At 38.4% G+C, this 18,148-nt stretch overlaps 2 protein-coding genes across 5 annotated transcripts; one reads left to right on the top strand and one right to left on the bottom strand.

The window, feature by feature from the left end:
- Positions 1–2,369: 2,369 nt before the first annotated feature.
- LOC113729813 (uncharacterized) lies at positions 2,370–7,077 on the top strand. 2 transcript variants are annotated; one of them, XM_027254065.2, is made up of 8 exons: positions 2,370–2,569; positions 2,682–2,852; positions 3,242–3,319; positions 4,453–4,501; positions 4,637–4,733; positions 5,091–5,143; positions 5,825–5,887; positions 6,493–6,580. In XM_027254065.2, exons 2-8 carry the CDS (start codon positions 2,752–2,754, stop codon positions 6,523–6,525), a joined length of 474 nt encoding a protein of 157 aa, XP_027109866.1. In that variant the 5' UTR covers positions 2,370–2,569; positions 2,682–2,751; the 3' UTR covers positions 6,526–6,580. The 2 variants fall into 2 exon arrangements, with proteins under 2 accessions (XP_027109866.1, XP_027109865.1); XM_027254064.2 differs by having other exon boundaries at positions 2,377–2,569; positions 6,456–7,077.
- Positions 7,078–8,193: 1,116 nt separating this feature from the next.
- LOC113729812 (serine/threonine-protein kinase TIO-like) lies at positions 8,194–18,148 on the bottom strand. 3 transcript variants are annotated; one of them, XM_027254062.2, is made up of 23 exons: positions 17,959–18,148; positions 17,501–17,632; positions 17,329–17,403; positions 17,064–17,156; positions 16,897–16,971; positions 16,676–16,768; positions 16,379–16,442; positions 16,161–16,245; positions 15,708–15,780; positions 15,556–15,624; positions 15,375–15,455; positions 15,213–15,294; positions 14,999–15,145; positions 14,268–14,406; positions 13,362–13,530; positions 13,008–13,106; positions 12,373–12,921; positions 10,544–11,698; positions 10,052–10,285; positions 9,713–9,856; positions 9,505–9,585; positions 9,189–9,377; positions 8,194–8,618 (listed from the first exon to the last, which is right to left on the bottom strand). In XM_027254062.2, exons 2-23 carry the CDS (start codon positions 17,588–17,590, stop codon positions 8,367–8,369), a joined length of 4,038 nt encoding a protein of 1,345 aa, XP_027109863.1. In that variant the 5' UTR covers positions 17,591–17,632; positions 17,959–18,148; the 3' UTR covers positions 8,194–8,366. The 3 variants fall into 3 exon arrangements, with proteins under 3 accessions (XP_027109863.1, XP_071934061.1, XP_071934062.1); XM_072077960.1 differs by lacking the exons at positions 17,064–17,156; positions 17,329–17,403; positions 17,501–17,632; positions 17,959–18,148 and having other exon boundaries at positions 13,362–13,551; positions 16,897–16,991; XM_072077961.1 differs by lacking the exons at positions 17,064–17,156; positions 17,329–17,403; positions 17,501–17,632; positions 17,959–18,148 and having other exon boundaries at positions 13,362–13,551; positions 15,213–15,291; positions 16,897–16,991.

Raw genomic sequence — 18,148 nt, 5'->3', positions numbered from 1 at the left:
ATCTCCAGACAAGGTCCTACAATTTCTCATCTTTTTTTTGCTGACGACTCTCTTATGTTTTGCAAAGCTAACAATGGCGAAGCTACAGAGATCATGCGAATTCTCAAGCGCTATGAATGGGCCTCGGGACAACAAATAAATATTGAGAAATCATCAGTGTTCCTTAGCAAAAATATTTCACAAGCAGGAACAGAAGCTGCCTTGAGACCACTTGGCAACATCCAACTTGTCAATCAAAGCAAATACCTGGGCTTGCCCATGGTGATTGGTAGATCAAAGAATAGTGTCTTCAGGTTCATTAAAGACAGGATGTGCAAAAAGCTGCAAAGTTGGAAAGGCAACATGCTGAGTTCTGCGGGCAAAGAGGTATTACTCAAATCTGTGGCTCTTGCTCTCCCTTCATATGCAATGTCAGTTTTCAAACTATCCGCTGGACTGTGTAAAGAGCTATGCGGGATGATGGCTAAATTCTGGTGGGGAAGTGATTCTACAGAAAAGAAAATGCATTGGAAGAAATGGGCTGATATTTCTGATGTCAAAGGGAAAGGAGGACTTGGGTTCCGGGACATTCAATGCTTCAACACCGCCTTACTAGCCAAACAAGTTTGGAGAATGCTTACCAATCCAAACTTGTTGGTTAGTAAAGTGGTAAAAGGAAGGTATTTTCCCAATTCATCTATTCTTGATGCACACGCAAAAAATGGAGCTTCGTGGATCTGGCAAAGTCTGCATAGTTCAATTGGGATGCTGGAAAGTGGATTAAGGAAGCAGGTTGGAGATGGCAACACTATTGCAATTTGGAAGGACAGATGGCTCAAAAACAGCTCAGGTAAAGTCTCCACACCTAAGCCACATAATTGTCCAAATGACAAAGTCTCAGAGTTGATTCATGACCACAAGTGGAATTTTGACATTATAAACTCCCTGTTCTCTGCTGAAGAGACCAAACTAATCACAGCAATCCCAATTAGCTTATTTGGCGGGAAGGACAGATACACTTGGTGCAGCAGTGCAAATGGTGAATACACTACCAAAACTGGTTATGTCAAAGCCAAGGAAAGAATGGAAAGAAACAACAAAAGACTGCTGCAACAGGAAAGCACTAGTAAGAATAAGCAGAATTCCAGAATTTGGCATCAGGTTTGGGACCTCAATATTAAGCACAAGGTTAAACACTTCCTGTGGAAATGTCTACATGACATCCTTCCCACCCACGACAATATTTTCAAAAGAACAGGAAAAGGAGAACCTTGGTGCAGGAGATGTGGGGAAAGTGCAGAAACATTAGAACACCTCCTCTTCTTTTGCAGGACAAGTGAGCAGATTTGGAAGACCTTCCCTATCCAATGGGATGGTCTGGAACATTTGAAAGGAAGCTTTTGGTCATGGTGGGAGAGCTTACAACAGGCTAGAGAAAGGGCAGATGGCAAAGCTCACATTGAAATGACAACCAACCTACTCTGGCATATCTGGAAGGCAAGAAATAATTGGAACTTTAACTTGATCAACCAGGAAGGTTACCGGATCTCCCAATATGCCATGGCGGATTGGTTTGAGTTTAAAGAGGCAAACCTCCTAAACACTTGTGACAAACCAGAAAACACTTCTGTGTTGAATAGTCATGATAAGACTGCGGAACTCCAACAGCAGCACTCGACTATCATTTACACAGATGCAGCAGTGGACCAACGAAGAGACAAGTTTGGTATTGGCATAGCAGCTAGAGACAATAAGGGCAATCTAATCTCTACATGGTCAATCCCAACCTCTTTAAAAGGAGAGGCTGCAACCTTGGAAGCTCATGCTATCAGAACTGCCTTGCTCAAAGCATTGAAGGAAAATTGGACGTCCATCTTGCTACTTTCTGACTGCAAAGTTCTGGTTGACAAATTAAACCACTGGAGTGAAGACCTATCTGACATCAACATTATCCTGAGAGATATCAGGACATTAAGTAGCTCCTTTTGGCGTTGTACTTTCTCCTTTGTTAAGCGAGAAATCAACACATGTAGTCATGGTTTGGTGAAATTCGCCACTAACCTTATCAACGAAACTAGGTGGAAGAATAGCTTCCCTGTGTGGACCTCTACGGCTGCACAAACTGATTATCTGGCAGTTGCCAGCTAGTATGTACATGTCTTTGTATGTATCAAAGATTTTGATGATATAAATGAATGACTTTTGACAAAAAAAAAAAAAAAAAATAACGATAATAATGATGATATATTACACCATTCATTCAAGACATATATCAAATTAATTACCGTTGGAAACGATGACTTTACTATTCTTCTTTAATTAATTATTAGAAGGTGGAAAATAACTTGGACAGATGAAAAAGGAAACGAGGCTGACTATCAAAGTCGGATGAGAGAGTATTTGCTTCTTATATTTGGTAGAAAGAGAAGGAAGGTCACTCCATTCGAAAGCGTGTAGAACATCCCAATTGCAGGGAGGGATAACACTCACTAAAATTAATTAGTCAAAAGTGGTGGGGGTGGGTGGGGAGGACTCTTCTCCGTCGCCACTATCTGATCCCCCTCCCTCCTCGCTTACTTTGCTTTCTCAGGTGATACTACTATCTCAATCGTGATACTTTTTTTAATGTTTGTGAATGCTAATTACATAATTTCATTTAATGTCAGCAATGTCCTCTACCTTTTTTTTTTTGTTTTAAATAGTGCCATCGGCGGGTTGGTACTTGGTAGAATTTCATACTTGGTCATCTTCTTGGAAGCCCCCAGATCCACAATGGCGGAGGCAACAGCAGAAGCAAGTGAAACTTCCCAGAATTCAAATCTTGCAGTAGACCAGAACCACGACACTTCCGTTTCTCATCTCCCAAATCACGGGTATAAATCATGTTTCTTGCTATTGCAAATTTTATTGCTGGATTCCATAAGTTATGCTTTGTATCTATTGGAATTTGGAGACTGAAGATACCAATAGGGGCCACCTTCTGGGGCCGCTTTGAGGTATTCAGTCTGAAACAATCTGTGGAAAAACATGCTTCGTTCACGGTGGCAGGGAAGCCTACTTTTTTTTTTTTTTTCATTTTCTTTTCTGCTGTAATCGATCACGCTTGTGAGCGTCATCTTCATAGCAAGGGCTTCCAGTTCCTTGTTTCTTAATATTTAATAATGTTACAAAAGTCCAACTGAAATTTCTGATCTTCCCTATACTTTTTTTTTGTATTTCCCCATTTTCATGTGAGCATTCTCCTCTTTTGTTGATCTAATAGCATCAAGCCCCAGCACGAGTTTTCAGAAGAACAAGTAAGACACATTCTCGAAGTAATTGCCGCCACTGGGAAGTTTTGGTATGGACTTTTCTTGTCCCATTTTGTGGTTGTACTCGATGATCTTAAAGAGTTCTTCTTAATGCTTAGCTGTTTTGCCTTTTAAGATTAGTAATTTTGTGGCTTGAGAGGAGTCAATATATTCATTAAGCTTGCCATTCCTTGTGATGGAACACTGATTTGTCTTTTCTTTATTTCTTGTTATGTATGGATGACTTTATGCAAACTATTAGGGCTGCTCACAGTTGTTTGTGTTATTATTAAAAAAAAAAAAAGGAGGTGGACTAACCTCTTGGTCTGTGAACATCTGAGCTCCAATGAAGGCATAGGAAAACTGAACATTAGGCTAAACAGTATGCTTAGTTAGTCTGTTTTGTGCTTATTGATTCTGTTCCATTTGTATATCCTCAGACCAATTGAATACCATTTCTTTGATTGTATTACTCTGCCGAATGCATAACTCAATTTTGTTGATCTAGTCTATCTCATGATGTCTGCTCTTGGAAATATATACTAATTATGATCACATGATTATAGAAAATCATCTTATTATGCATAAACATCACTAGCAAGAGCTTTGACCTTTTCCAAGTGTTATGCTGTTCTTGTATTACGGAAACAGTACCGTGTTCCAGTCTGATCTAGTCTGATTTTTTGTGGAAGATGCAGTATAAGACCATGTCACTCTCGATGTACAATTCTATTAACACCGATGCTGCAAGATTACCATTTGCCAGAAACTGTGTTTGGGCTATGATTGGCCACATTCTTTCACTGTTTCAGCATCTGTTGTTCTAGCCAAACTTTTTATATCTTATGCCAAGTGCCTTATATCTTAGCCAAACTTTTTATACTACTAACAAATCTAAGCCATTGCCTTTGGAAAGATGGAGCTAACTACTAGGATCATATTATGTCTAAAATAACCGTAGAATCAGCAAGCCACCAACACATTTGGGGCAATTGCTACTAGAATGCCTCTACTTAAGTGCCAATATTGGCTGTCATTTTAGCTACTAGCTTTGGATTCTAATGAATCCAAAACTTTTTTCTTGGTTTTTGCAAGTTAATTCATATAATGGTGTATTGACTATTTCAATTTGTTCCAAGGGAACTGAGCTGCTGCATCTCATCTGGACATATTTCTATTGCAGGCATGAATGGGACAAATTGAAGGGTATGCTGTCCTTCTATCTCAAGCAGGTATGGGCACGTAAGCCTGGCTGTTAAGGTGTGGAAGTTGCTAGAAATGATTTGCTATTAGGTTTTATTCTTGCTTTTCTCATCCTTTCCACTCCAGAGAATATTTGTGATAAGTTTTTTGCATTTGTTGTGAAGGTCCTATCTCAATACCCAGAGGCAAAATTAAGTAGTGAGCAACAAATTTCTTCAATGGGAGAGACCTTCCTTGAGTTGGTGAAAAGGTTGGATGATGGTATTTCCACAGTCATATGCCTTTTTTCTTTTTGCTTCTTTCTTGCTTAGGTTCTTGCCAGTTCTAACTTTTATAAAATACCCAACATAAGCACATATTCTTCATAACATAAGTAACTCTTGTGGGGCAAAAAACACTTACTTTTTTGTGAACTTGTATTGTTGAAAGTATATAGGATATTTGATTCGTTGCACTCCTCTAGGATCTGATTTCTCTAGTTCTTGATTTTTCTTGTGGGTAGAGAATGGAGACTTTTAAATGGTAAACTTGAGCTTAAGCGGATGGCATAAATCATGTTGGAGTGATGCTTTCCGTTTGAAGCATGTATTCATGTCATGATAATATACTGTTTTGCAGCTCTTCAGAGCTTTGTTGAGGGCCCTCCATTTACACTACAGAGGGTTTGCGAGGTAATAGTTTTTGCTTCATATCAAAATTATGTCTTCTTATACATCTTCTGCCACCCTTTTATCTGTTGTTGTTCTTACATTTCTCTGTTGGTGAGATTTCTACCGTGTTGCTATCAAAGTTGGCCATGCTTTGCTATGTTTTTTGTGCTTCTTCTTCCTGAAATTTTTTTGTGGAAGTTCTGAAAGTACTATTTTGTCTGTACTCTAGCAAAATACAGTGCTTATATGTGGATGTCATCGACTGTTGAGACAGCAGGATTATAAGTGCTAATCAATCAGTCCTCTCTCCATGTTGTGAATATTACTTGATAATTTGAAATAAGGAGAAGTTTTATATTGGTTTCAAAGCAATTGGAGACACTTTCTTCCTAGCCGATATAGTGTAACTAGAAGGCCCTCAGCAAGCAACATTCTTTTTGGTACAGGCAATAATATAACTGTTGATGGTAGGTTGCTGTTGTTCAGCCTAATAAAAGATTTTCTCAGTCAATTTTTATAATTATTGTACAAGTAGGTTGGCAAGTTTTGTGTTTGACCTGAACTTTTCACTTTGAATATCAGCTTTCACTATAGCTGCTAAGTTATCTGAGGTCCTATGTTAATTTCTGAATCCTAATCTGATTCCACTGTAAAAGTTGATTATTATTCTAAACTGCCTTCTAAAGATCTGATTCTTAGCAGATTTTGTTGGCAGCAAGAACCATTTATCCCAATCTTTCAAAGCTTGCCTTGGCCCTGGAAAAGGTAGGAATCCATATTTTTCCTAATATTTTTTCTGGCTACTGATTTCTTGTTGGGGGTTCTCCTCAGGTTTTTGAACATCATTGAATTCCATATAGCTAGTCACTACCCTAATGTGCATGTACTTTTGAAAGTTGAGGTCCAGTGTCAGTGAAATCGTACTCTTGTTAGTTGGGATGCGTTTGACCTGGATACGCTGCAATGTGTGGAGGACAACCTTTTATAAATGGGTTGTTTACTAAACTTTTATGTGCGGGATGGGAGATTTTAATTTTTGGAGCCTCAAACGGCTTACTGTTCTAACTTTTGTTGCCAAGATTAGCTGTTTATAGCCTAAATGGATGCAGGTGACTTTTCACAGCATAAATTGAAAATTTAATTTAAGTGTGGTCATTCTAGTCATAAGCTTAAGATGTTGATGTAACTCATCTTTCCCGATGCATCATTCTAGTCATAAGCTTAATATGTTGATGTAGCTCATCTTTCCCAATGCAATCTTATTGGATTAGACATTCAGTTTGTCTGTACCTGTTCAATCTGTTTAAATAACTAATTTTCTGGATTGATGCAGAATTTGTTGGTGACATCTGTGTTGACCATCTCTACAGATCTCTGTCCTGGAACATCTGACCCGAGATTGACTACAGGGGGAAGAGAAAATGAGGAGCCCAATGCTAAATTGGAATCCACGCAAAATGGTGTCCAACCTTTGGGAGGCGACAAGGATGAAATAATGACAGAAGTTCAGGCTTCTGAGGCTGACGAGGATATGACAATTGACATGGAAACCTTCGAAGAAATAGTTAGATCATCAGAGACAAATTCTACACCTACTTGTGATTCAGAATCTACCAGTATCTGACATCCACCACAAGTCCAGTTCCGGAAACCCCAATTTGGGGTTTTTTTTTTTTTTGGGGTGGGGAGGTGGGGTGGGTGGTTTTAGCTTTGTGGTGGCTAGTGCATTAGGTTGGCCTTTCTGAAGGAGCCATGACTGCGCACATAATGACTTGGTAAACTTGTAAGGTCCGGAACTTTTTTTTTTTTTGGTAAAATTGGGATGAAGAGAGCACGTTGATTAATCTCTCAACCTGTACAATTTTTATGTTTAGTTGGCGATGTCAAATTTGTAGTTGTCTAGTTGGCCCTTCTGAAGTAATGGAAATCTTTGGTTTAGCGAAGCATTTCTCGAATTGCTGATTGTGTGAAACCTTTGGAATTATTTTGACCCATATGATGCAGGAGAGAAAAATGAAGAGAAAGTTACCAGCGTTCTTTTTTCTTTTTTCCATTTTTTTTTGGGGTCGTTAAGCCCAGGCCATGTGGATTCTTGATGTAATGCTGAGCATGTCTTTTTTGGTCGAGCGGTTCGGGAGTCCAACGTAGCTTTAGTTAGAAACTGTTGCAGGCCTTTTGACTTCTGAGCATTGGGATGAGGCTGATGGTTGCGCAGTCAAATCCTAATCGGCTACGTAGTGCGAAATTGCATGCGTCTCAAATATTAGCCTTTGGCTAAACCTAGTCATCTCCATGGGTGAGAAGGCTGTATAATGGTTAGAGCTGTTAAACGAACCGAGCTGTTCGGTAGCTCGGTTCGTTTCGGCTCGTTCGTGTTCGTGAAAGGCTCGTTCGAAATTTTAAACGAACCGAGTTCGAACGAATTTTTTTGTTCGATTAATAATCGATCGAACACGAGCATGTTCGCGAGTTTTAACGAACATTCGCGAACATGCTAAACGAACGTTCGCGAACACGAACATGTTCGCGAGTTTTAACGAACGTTCGCGAACATACACATAATTATCATTTAACAAATTTTAGGGTTAATTTTATGGCTGGACTTTTATATTTAGAGGGCAAATTTCTTTGTTTTATTTGTTGTTTTTATGTTAATGTTAGTTATATAGTTAATGAATAATAGAATTTAGTCACTTAGTGCTTTAATTATTTTTTAGAATGATTAATAATTTGCATGGCATATTTAAGGCATAAAATAATTTGGATTCGAGCATTTCGAACATGTTCGCGAACGGCTCGTTTATGTTAAACGAGCCGAACTCGAACTCGAACTCGAACACGAATTTTACTTAACGAACCGAACACGAACACAGATTTGGAGTTCGAAAATTAACGAACGAACACGAACGTTGTTCGAACTGCTTAACGAACAGAGCTCAAACATGAGATACTCGGTTCGATTCGGTTCGTTTACAGCTCTAATAATGGTATATGCATCGCGGACCACGTGTAGAGTATATAGACGGCTAGCTTCCCTACAAAGAGAACCAGTCAGTGTGGACGCCAGGGGATTTGATTATGTGCGATTGCCATTGGTTTCCGTCAAATTGAGAGTGCATTAAAACAAAGAAAGCTGCTTATTCTATGAGATTTCAGTGTAGATTCATTACAAATATTTACATTGATTGCACTGGTATCCTCCTCCTTCAACTAACTGGAGAGATCAGCCCTTGCAGCTGAATTGCTAACTCGAAACTTCTGCAACCTGGCTGATAATGACAGAAGCATATTTGGAGATTGTTGATTCTGGTGATTGCCGCAGCCGCTTGATCGCAGGAAATAGCTCAGATGAGCAAAGAAATTGTCTGCACGGAGGATGCGCGCACATCTTGGCCAATGAGAAGAGGGCTATCTTTAAAGGCGACTCTGTTATAGCATCTCTCCTGCTGGGGTTGAGAGCCACCGTGGCACAGTCAGCAACCAGCTTCAGTAATGCCTGAAACAACAAAAGCCAAACTTCCTTCAGAACACAAATAATGTGTTTGTAGATGGGTGGTATTCACCAAATTTGGTTTCACCATTTGAGGCCTTTCACTAAACTTTTCTGCAGACAAAACAGAAACAAAGCTAGTTCCATTACAAACTCTAGTATGACTGGCATCAGGGTTATGTGAGGGATAATCCTCAAGTACCCTGGGGGTAGTTATCCCGTACCATAATTTTGTTAAGCTGTCTTCATATGGGCATCGTCCTTCAGAATAAAATTGAGAAAGCAAATGAAGATCATGTAAATATTGGAAAGACAAGTCACAGATCAGAAACAAAAGTTATCCAATTGATACTTCTGATGCCAGTCAAACTCTAGTATTGTCTGGCATCAGAAGTTATCCAATTGTCACATACCAAAAGTACATGTCCACATTATAAGAATCAATACTCCATTAAGACTTGCCTCAGAAGGCCACGAAAAGAAAGTAAGAAACCTTAATGAAATTTGAGGACAAAGGTTTAGATTTCCCTCCAAAAAGACAATAAATGGTTTTTCAAACAAAGTCCAGAGAAAAACCTGCATTGCTCCTTTGGAAACTATATCTTCACAAAGCTTGTCAGAATTACGCACAAGATTGCTCAATGCACCAGCAGCATTTGCCTTCGTTTTATCTTCCTCAGATGAAAGCAACAGATTTGAAAGCTGTGGAATGGACTTCCTCAACTCTTCATACAGCAAGTCATTGTGATAGGCTGCATTCCCAATCTGGAGTTGGGTTTCATATTCATAAGGTAGCGTACCAGCATATACTTAGTTGCTCAAGCAACAAAGTGGCAAATTAAAAGATATAGATAGTACAGCAACTAGAAAATGTAAGGTAAAAATATCTTACAGCAAAGCATGCAAATTTTCGTGTTCTCCTATCAGAATCAGCACATCGATCAATTAAAAGATTAATAATATGATATTTTGCCTGCAAGACACAACCAAATACATTCATAAGTCAATAATATAATAACTCAACATAAACAAATTGAAAAAGCAGTTCTCTTACGATGGTAGGTACAAAATATAGAAATAAAAGTGACACGTGCTATTACCAGTAAACTGTAGAAGTAAGAGCTATGGCGACACATATTTCCTATAGCACTACATGTCTTTGAACGCACATTAGGATCTTCATGTGTAAGACAGTCCTTCAAGAACTCCAAAATGTCAGCCCCATCAATATGCTGATAGAAAGCCTGTATACAAAGAGGAGTGTAATTGACAATTTGTTTGTTTTCATATAACATCCATTATGTTTGTACTCCTACAACATAACTAACTTATCAGTACCACAAGCACAGGTTTTCTTATGATCGAATTGCTATGAATTTCAAATATAGCAGTTTTACTCTATTTAGGAGAAGATCCATATGGATGCAAATGAGCATAACCTTATCCATCCGAGCTAGATCTGATATAATCATGAGAACATCCAAAGTAACTTCTCGGGGACACAAACTACCAAGCAACCTTCTCATTCTACTTGGATCCAGCAATCCCGAATCAAGAAGTTGGACTGCAAGAGGTCGATGGCTTATCATTTTAGCAAGAAATGCAACAGGCCTTGCCACATCTTTCAATTCAATATGCTCCAAACACCGTAATATAGTTCCTGGAATTGCTATCTGTCATCAATGTAGCAAACCTGTTAAGAAAAACTCAACATAGACCACTACATTGGCAATGTCAATCAGAGTGCAACAGTAAAGAGCATCATTTGTCAGATGTTGATAACAAATATTTCAATGAAATGGTTTAACAACTTCTACATTTTTCACACAGATGACAATTACCATATTCATAATTTCACAGACCACTATCATATAATACAGAATAAGACAATTTTTTGGAAAGAGATTTTGAGAGAAAGATATAAGCTTGACCTCAAGGAGGAGTTGAATATACTTTCCCATATTTGCCTCTATTGCTTTCGCCATATCCTTGTCTTCTGCACATACTCTTCCGCCAGGGGAACCAACATTAAGAAGGAATCCACTGTTAACTGAAGCAGTAGCAGCTGGACCAGGAGCACTCTGTATAGCGACAAGAGGAAAAGCCAAGAGATCAACTACTGCATTTATCAGATCTCTCACCCCATCCTTCCTGCCACCAGGCCCATTCCAACACCTGACAAGCTTGAGATGTGCATCAGATATTAAATCGGAGGTCAACTTGATGTGTTCTTTCCTTAGCAAAATCTGGCGAAAAATTGATACTCCACCAGAAAGGCATTGACATACTAAGGAAAGTGTCCAGACAACTCCGACAGGTGAAAGACCAATATGATCTTCTGTACAGCTTGATATTTGAGAAGAACTATGTGCAAAATTGTTTGACAACACATCCATTAGAAGCTGGGGAATACCACAAGCACACAGTTGTTGAACAGCTAATGGTCCTCCCCATTTCAATCTGGACTCTAATAGACCAACACATCCATCCCTGAGGCCATGCCAATAGGAGAGCATGCCACTAACTACGTTGTATCTTACTGCACTATCTTCACATGGCAAAACCTTGAGATAATCACATAGTGTAGCAGTCCGTGGGACTAAAGGCACAGCTATCTCAGCAACAGTGGATTCAACAGAAACTCCATTTTCGAGACTTAGAATTGAAGCAAATGCTAGCATTGCGGAAGAACGAGAAGGTGGAAATGTTGACTGCATCCTTTCGTCGGAAGAAAAATGTTGTGCAAGGAGAGAGAGCCGAGAAAACTGCTTTTTTGAAGAGGATGTAAGCATTAAGAGCGCACAATTTCGTCCAGATAACTTCAAGATTTGTGCAACTGTACTAATGACAAGGCAGCAATGCTGAACCAGGTTGTATGGATCAGTTGCTTTTGATTTCAATTCAACTGCTTCTCCTCCATGTGTTTCTTTGGTTGAGGAAGAACAAAAAGATAGTATGGAGAAGATTTGTGAAACAATAGTACCATCTCCTCCCCCATTTACAACTGTGGTAACAGGAAGAGAAGTAGGCAGGCCACAGAGAATACTGGCAACAGTACCACTAGTCAAGCAAAACCTCAGGATGAGCTGACGTCAAAAGTACACATTGCACATGATAAGAATGAGATCAAAGATATACAAGTACAGGACAAAAATTTACTTAAGTAGACTGATACTTTAAGGACCAGAAGGCAGCAACTCCACGATTTAATGGTTAACTGATTGACAAAATTGTATATATAAATTTGTTTCCATTAAATTGAATGGAATCACATAGACGTTGATTTTAAAAGAAAATGTTGCTTCCTCTGGCTTAAGTTACATGCCCTTCATCAATGTAGTCCAATTACATTGTGTACATTAACCATAAAAACCACAAAGAATGACAACCTTTAAACTGTACTAGCAATAAGGCTACGCATTCTCTGCCAAGCTTGTGTCATATAGTTGGAAATAAGACTGAGTCAAAGACAACAACTCCAAACCAAAATGGCACATGAATGCTCTTGGATGATAAATTTTTACCAGAAGAAAATGAGAGTAGAGTTTGTTAAGTGCTTTGCCACAATAAACTATACTCCAACATAGAATGTCAAAAACACTTATATCTGATGCTAATGAATATATCCAAAACGTGAAAGTTGTCAAAAGAGTTAAAAGGACCCCTGAGAAAAATGCATCTAGACATGGGAAAATGTCAAAAATCTCTACATGCAAAAAAGTATGAGAAATGTAATCTCAAGACTCAGCAAGATAAGCACCTGAACAGCAGCACTCAAAGTAGGCTCAACACGTTGATGAAGACAATAGTACATAGCAATCTGTATTGCTTTGGATCTTATAAATGCTTTTGTCACTCCATCAACAATTGCTGCTAAATCAGTTTCTGACAAAGAACCTTGGCCACAGCCCAAAATGTCAAGTTGAAATAGAGAATGGCTTCGCAATGAGTATAGAGGAAATGGGCGAGCATTATCTTTGCAGGAAAGAAATTCAAATGCATTTACTAGTAACCAAATAGCCCTACAAGCTTCACAACCAGCTCGCAACAAATTTGAGGAACCTGACATGAGACTTGAGCCTGATTTTGCCAAGCACAGGCATAAAATTTCTGCCAGACCCGATGTTTTGGCATGCTCCAGAACTTGATCAAGCCTTTCATCTACCACGGTGGAGGCAGATATCTCCCTAGGAGCTGAAGTTGCTGCAAATGTTTTGAGAGCCTGTGCTGCTATTGACAGTATGACAGTAATGCAAGCTGTTGACTCATACAGAGCTCTTCCGGACACCCCATCAAAACAACTAACAACCTACATCTTGCTAATGTAAGAGAAGAAAGAAATTGACAATAAACTGCAGCTACAGGTCAATGCTGTTCTCTGTTTGACAAAATTACCTGTGAATATAGTTCAAGTAGTGTCTTCCAGTGCTTGAAATATGAACCTCCATTACAGCTTTCAGAGGAATCTAACAATTTTTTAACGATTGAGAAGCTCTGCATAAGAATTTAAGTGTTGAACCAATTATGAATTTCCAACATAAGACAGCCAGCACAAAGGTGTCACCGACAGCAATACAATAAAACTTCATTTGTACAAGTTTCCATATTTTAGGAATTTCAGTTAAAAATTTCCTCTTAGACATTATCTAAACTTGAGCTCCATCTTTTTCTGCAAATGTAGGTGTAACTGAGAGTAAAAGAAAGATAAGCCTACAAGGAAAAGTTCTTCAAGAAAAGCGCACTAATTACCTTGGCCATTAAGTCATTACCATCATTTGGTTTTAGCTTAAGTATATCAGAATTGAATCCAAGAAGCTGAACAATTACTTCATCAACAATGCCACTCAAAGTAAATGCACCAGCCGCTGCTATATTTGAGAGAATTCTGAGTGACTGATTCAATGTAACATCTTGAACCCTGGGCAGAAGATCAGGAAAACTAAATTCAACTAATAATGGGTCAAATTTCCATAATCTATAAAGGAATGTGTCACATGTCTGGCAATATATGCCTCACTTTCATGAGTAAATGAAACTAATTTTGTAATCCTGACAAACTGGTTGGAAGATACATCAAAAGCTACAAGAATATCAATTGTCACATCTTGGGCATAACTTCTTATATGCTAGACTTTCATGCAGAAATATTAACGAACTGGAAGGTACATATGTCAAAAGCTACAATACCAACAATTTCACTTGTACACATTTCAAATACCTTAACCTTTAATAAATGCCAAATTGAAAAGGCAATGTTTATTACACTCTAAGTGTGTGATTCTGTAGGACCGGGGACTGACACTTAAGATAGATGAAGTAATGTAACTAGGGGGGGCTGACAAATCCAAAATTTTTATCACAGAAATAATTATGTGAAGACTATACAAAAATTTTACATATTGCATGAAAGGCAGATTTAAAGTCAACACAGCATCCGATCTAAAAAATTAAAAAATGACTGCTTAATTGCTAGTACCTAAAATGGAACTGAGATACTATCACATCAACTGGATAAAGGACAGATCTAACTGAATAAATTTAATTTTATACACATTACAATACTAACTTTTACCCAAATAAGTACCCTTCATTCCATGATCGGGGAAACAAAACTTACAGGATGATTAAAAACATTCATTATGCTCGTTTAACTACCTGGAGGAATTCTGGGATCCACTGCACCAATTATTCAGTGGTACCAAGATCACCGATAATGCTTCACGGTCTTGACCAATTTTTTGGGCACCCTTAACTGTACGAGAGTGGTTCTCAAGTCGGTCCAACACCTCACAACCTGAACAAAGAATAAACTTACAGTTGTCTACATTATTTGCTGATGAGAAATAATGCGGCAATTATAGAATGTCAACCACTATAACATATAGACAAAGAATCTGAATTTGAGAAGATCTAAATGAGATTTAGGAGAGAGAGAGAGAGAAGCACAAAACCATTCAATTACCAAGAAGATTAGTATCAGCATGCACAAATCAAGCTCATACAGAGACTATTAATGATTAAATTATCACAAGGGGGAAAAGGAGAGAAAGAAGAAGAAAGGCATGTTTGAATACTCCACCGTATAAAGAATACAAATCTGGCAATCCCTGGTATTCTTAATTTTCCTAATTCTGTTAGTTTGGGTTGTTTCAAACCAAAGAAACTGAATCGAAATGTACGAGTAACAAAGAGGCAATATTAACATAAAATCCCAGTCTACGGTATAAATCAATCTCAGTACTCTAGTCAAAGGCATCATGCAGAATAATTCAGTAAAAAGAAATCAACTAAATATTTACAAGGAAAAACTTTCTAAACTTTAGAGGGGAAAAAAAAAAGAAAAAGAAAGGGACTGGGCATGTACTATCATAGAGAACTTTGTATACCTGACTGTACAACATCAACAGAACCTGGGAAACCTGGGAACTCCTCTTTTATCAAATCACCACCGGCTGAGGTGTGGTTTTTTGAAAAAGCATCAGGATGTGGGTCAAGGTCATCGCCTTCTCCATTGACCACAGAATGAGATTTGCCTATAACCAGATCTCTTAAAATAAATTCAAGGAAATGAATAATTCAAGATGTAGATGAAAGTCTTACTCTCGGGACTTGCAACAGTTGACACTTTGGTCTTTGGAGCTACATTATGTCCCCTTGCTGGACTACTCAGATCATGAATCTGCTGTTTGTTATCGAGAGTTAGATGCAAACAACTGGAACAAGAAATACAACCAAGATTATATGCGCAGAAAAAGGAAGCACCTTTTCATCCACATCCATAGTACTTTCTTTGACAAATGGATGTTCAAGAAGAGCAGGCCACGTCAATCTACTCTGCGGGACCTGTTCCGTGATTTCAGTTACCATATGTAAAAGTAAGAATACATGAAAATGGGAAAGCAATTATATGTTGGAGGCACAGTCAGTTTTGGCAGAATACAACCTTATTGAGCAACCCCTTCAAGAAGCTTTTAAAATTTGAGCTCATGTTGTCTGGATATTTGACTGGATCCTGGGAAAGACAATTTGTAGAATTTATAGTTCAGTGGACTTCACTTGCAAATAAACCATGGATGCAGCAATCAGCTAATTCACCTTAATAATGTGACGGATGAGAGCATAAACTGAGTTGGTATAAAATGGAGGCTGTCCTACAAACAATTCATACCTGAATAAGTTGCAAGAGAATTAGTTAAAATCAAGAATGGATTCATCCAGGCGAAAAACCTACACAGGTACACAGGAAACAGAGCCTAACTGTTGCCCAAATTGCAATGTCGCGTAAATTTTATTAACAACATTGAAACATTTATCAGGTCAAACATTTAGAACATTTCCATTTGAGTTCTTCTAAAGACAATTCTGGTTACCTGTTTGTGTAAAAGAAAAGAATCACATGCAGATGATTTAAATTGGCTATCTAAGGAGAATAAAGTCCCCTGAAAAATCATTAGTTCAAACCACTGGGCCGAAGACCTTCACTAACTAAAATAAACCACCGGGCTGAGGACCATCACTAACTAAAATAGACTGATAGGTGTTACATACAAAATCACTCCAAGAGACCACAAATCAGCAGTGTGGTTGTAGGGCTGTTCACGCACCAACTCTGGAGCCATGTAGAGTGGAGTACCTGATGTAAATTTGGAAAAGCAAAATAAAAAATAAGAGCATAAATACCTCAGGAGATCAGCTTGTGAAACCAGTTGTTAACTACAGGAGAATAGAATCTAACAGCAGTGCTTCATTGATGAAACCAGACTCACCTTTTATTGAACGCAGCACAACTGTGTTGGTGGACATTGCACGTGCAAAACCAAAGTCGCAAAGCTTTTGAAAGGGGAAAAAATGATGGGAATTGGTTAGGAACAGTTCACTACAACCGAAAACAATGTCAATCTCACACAAAAATAAGAAATGGAACCCCGCAACGATGAATACATATGAAAATCAGAAAGCACGATTAGATTTGGCATCAAGACGGTCGTTAAATGGGAAAATGTCAATTCCATGGCTCATAGTAGCATGCAGTACTTCAAATCAAAGGTTCGTATCAGACCAACCTTGACAATAGATCCAGCACCAATGAGGATATTTTGCGGCTTCATATCACGATGGATGATACGATTTGAATGTAAATAATGCAATGCTCTCACCTGGAAAATTTTTAGCAGCAATTAATAGAGGAGCATGATTGGACAGGAGAACGAGAAGAGGTACCAGGTTGTCTTGCAGATGTCATAAGAGAAACTGGAAAGTGAAAAATGAAAGGAAGTGAGCTCACCAACTGTTTTGCAATGGCTTGGACTTGTTCTTCGGGAAGACACTTGTCATCTTCAAGAATTTCAAACAGTTCACCCTGTAATCAGGAAATGCAATTTTTCGACCACGGAGACAGAGGAGGTGGACATAAAGAAAGAATTATGAAGATAAAAGAGGACTTGAACATGCCTGAGCAAATTCGGTGACAACACAAAACTCTTGCGGGCTCTCAAAAGAATCTAACATTTCAATGATATTCTCGTGCTTCAACTTTCTCAGTATCTACAACGTAGTATATACTGGGAATGATTAGATATCTTTAGCTCCAAATAAACCGTTATATGAAGTTGATCTTAGCGCCATAATAATTTCATAAGCAATTAGAAAGAAAAAAAAAAAAAAAAAAAGGAAACGCGACTGTTAAAAATTGCGGACAGAGGGACAAAGAGGTTACCTCGATCTCTTGTCTCAAATTGTGGATGTCCTTGTCACTTTTACCGTGCTTGGGTATAAATTTCATTGCAACAGTCTGGGATAGTATTCAACAAAGTAGCAGAATGAGATTAGAAGCTTTTGATGAGGGAAAATAAAAATTTGAAATTAGGAGGAAAGAGAGAGAGGTAAACCTGGCCAGTAAATTTGCGCCTCCCCTTGTAAACCTTCCCAAAGGAGCCTTCGCCCACGAGCTCTATCACATGATAATTTTCGATGGACATGTTCTGAACTTAAAACTTTGTGGGGGAGGCGACCGAATTCTACTGCAAAACAAATTACTAGTAGCAAATGAACCACGGAAAGGTAACTGGTGCAGGAATTATGATCTCGTGGACTCAAATGAATCTTAATACTAGTATGATATTTAGTTTTTTTTTTTAAAAAAAGTGCATTGGGCGAGATGCTACCAATCTCAATCATCAACCATGCCATCATAGTTTAGCATTCTTTCATCCAGACATTTCAATCGCTTTAAATAAAAAAAAAAGTTACTGAAAAAACTCCATAGGAGCAAATCTCTATCCAGACAAATAGACAGTAGCGAAGCAACCCAAAAAAAAAAAAAGAAAAAAAGTGGATAAATTCTTACATCGATACTGAGTGGGTAACTAGAGACGGAGTTAGCTTGGCATGTAGAAGATTAAAGAGCAGCAGCAGCAGTAGTATTCTCCAAATCGTGGTCGGTACGAAGCAGATGAATCAGTAAATGAACTACGTTTGATTTTTGCAGAGCTTTGTGTGTGTGTGTGTGTGTGTGAGAGAGAGAGAGAGGGAGAGCA

The sequence above is a fragment of the Coffea arabica genome, chromosome 2e (genome assembly GCF_036785885.1).
Source record: "Coffea arabica cultivar ET-39 chromosome 2e, Coffea Arabica ET-39 HiFi, whole genome shotgun sequence".
NCBI classification, from domain to species: domain Eukaryota; kingdom Viridiplantae; phylum Streptophyta; class Magnoliopsida; order Gentianales; family Rubiaceae; genus Coffea; species Coffea arabica.
Note: the sequence above shows the minus strand (reverse complement) of the source record. Positions and strands in the feature narration are given on the sequence as shown.

Coding starts and splice junctions, on each gene's coding strand:
- LOC113729813 (XM_027254064.2), top strand. CDS start 2,752: ATGGCGGAGGCAACAGCAGAAGCAAGTGAAACTTCCCAGAATTCAAAT. Junction 3,320..4,452: donor GCCGCCACTGGGAAGTTTTG/GTATGGACTTTT, acceptor TTTCTATTGCAG/GCATGAATGGGACAAATTGA. Junction 4,734..5,090: donor GGTGAAAAGGTTGGATGATG/GTATTTCCACAG, acceptor ACTGTTTTGCAG/CTCTTCAGAGCTTTGTTGAG.
- LOC113729812 (XM_027254062.2), bottom strand. CDS start 17,590: ATGTCCATCGAAAATTATCATGTGATAGAGCTCGTGGGCGAAGGCTCC. Junction 16,972..17,063: donor TTGTCACCGAATTTGCTCAG/GCATGTTCAAGT, acceptor TCCTGATTACAG/GGTGAACTGTTTGAAATTCT. Junction 15,456..15,555: donor TGAAGGGGTTGCTCAATAAG/GTTGTATTCTGC, acceptor ATCACGGAACAG/GTCCCGCAGAGTAGATTGAC.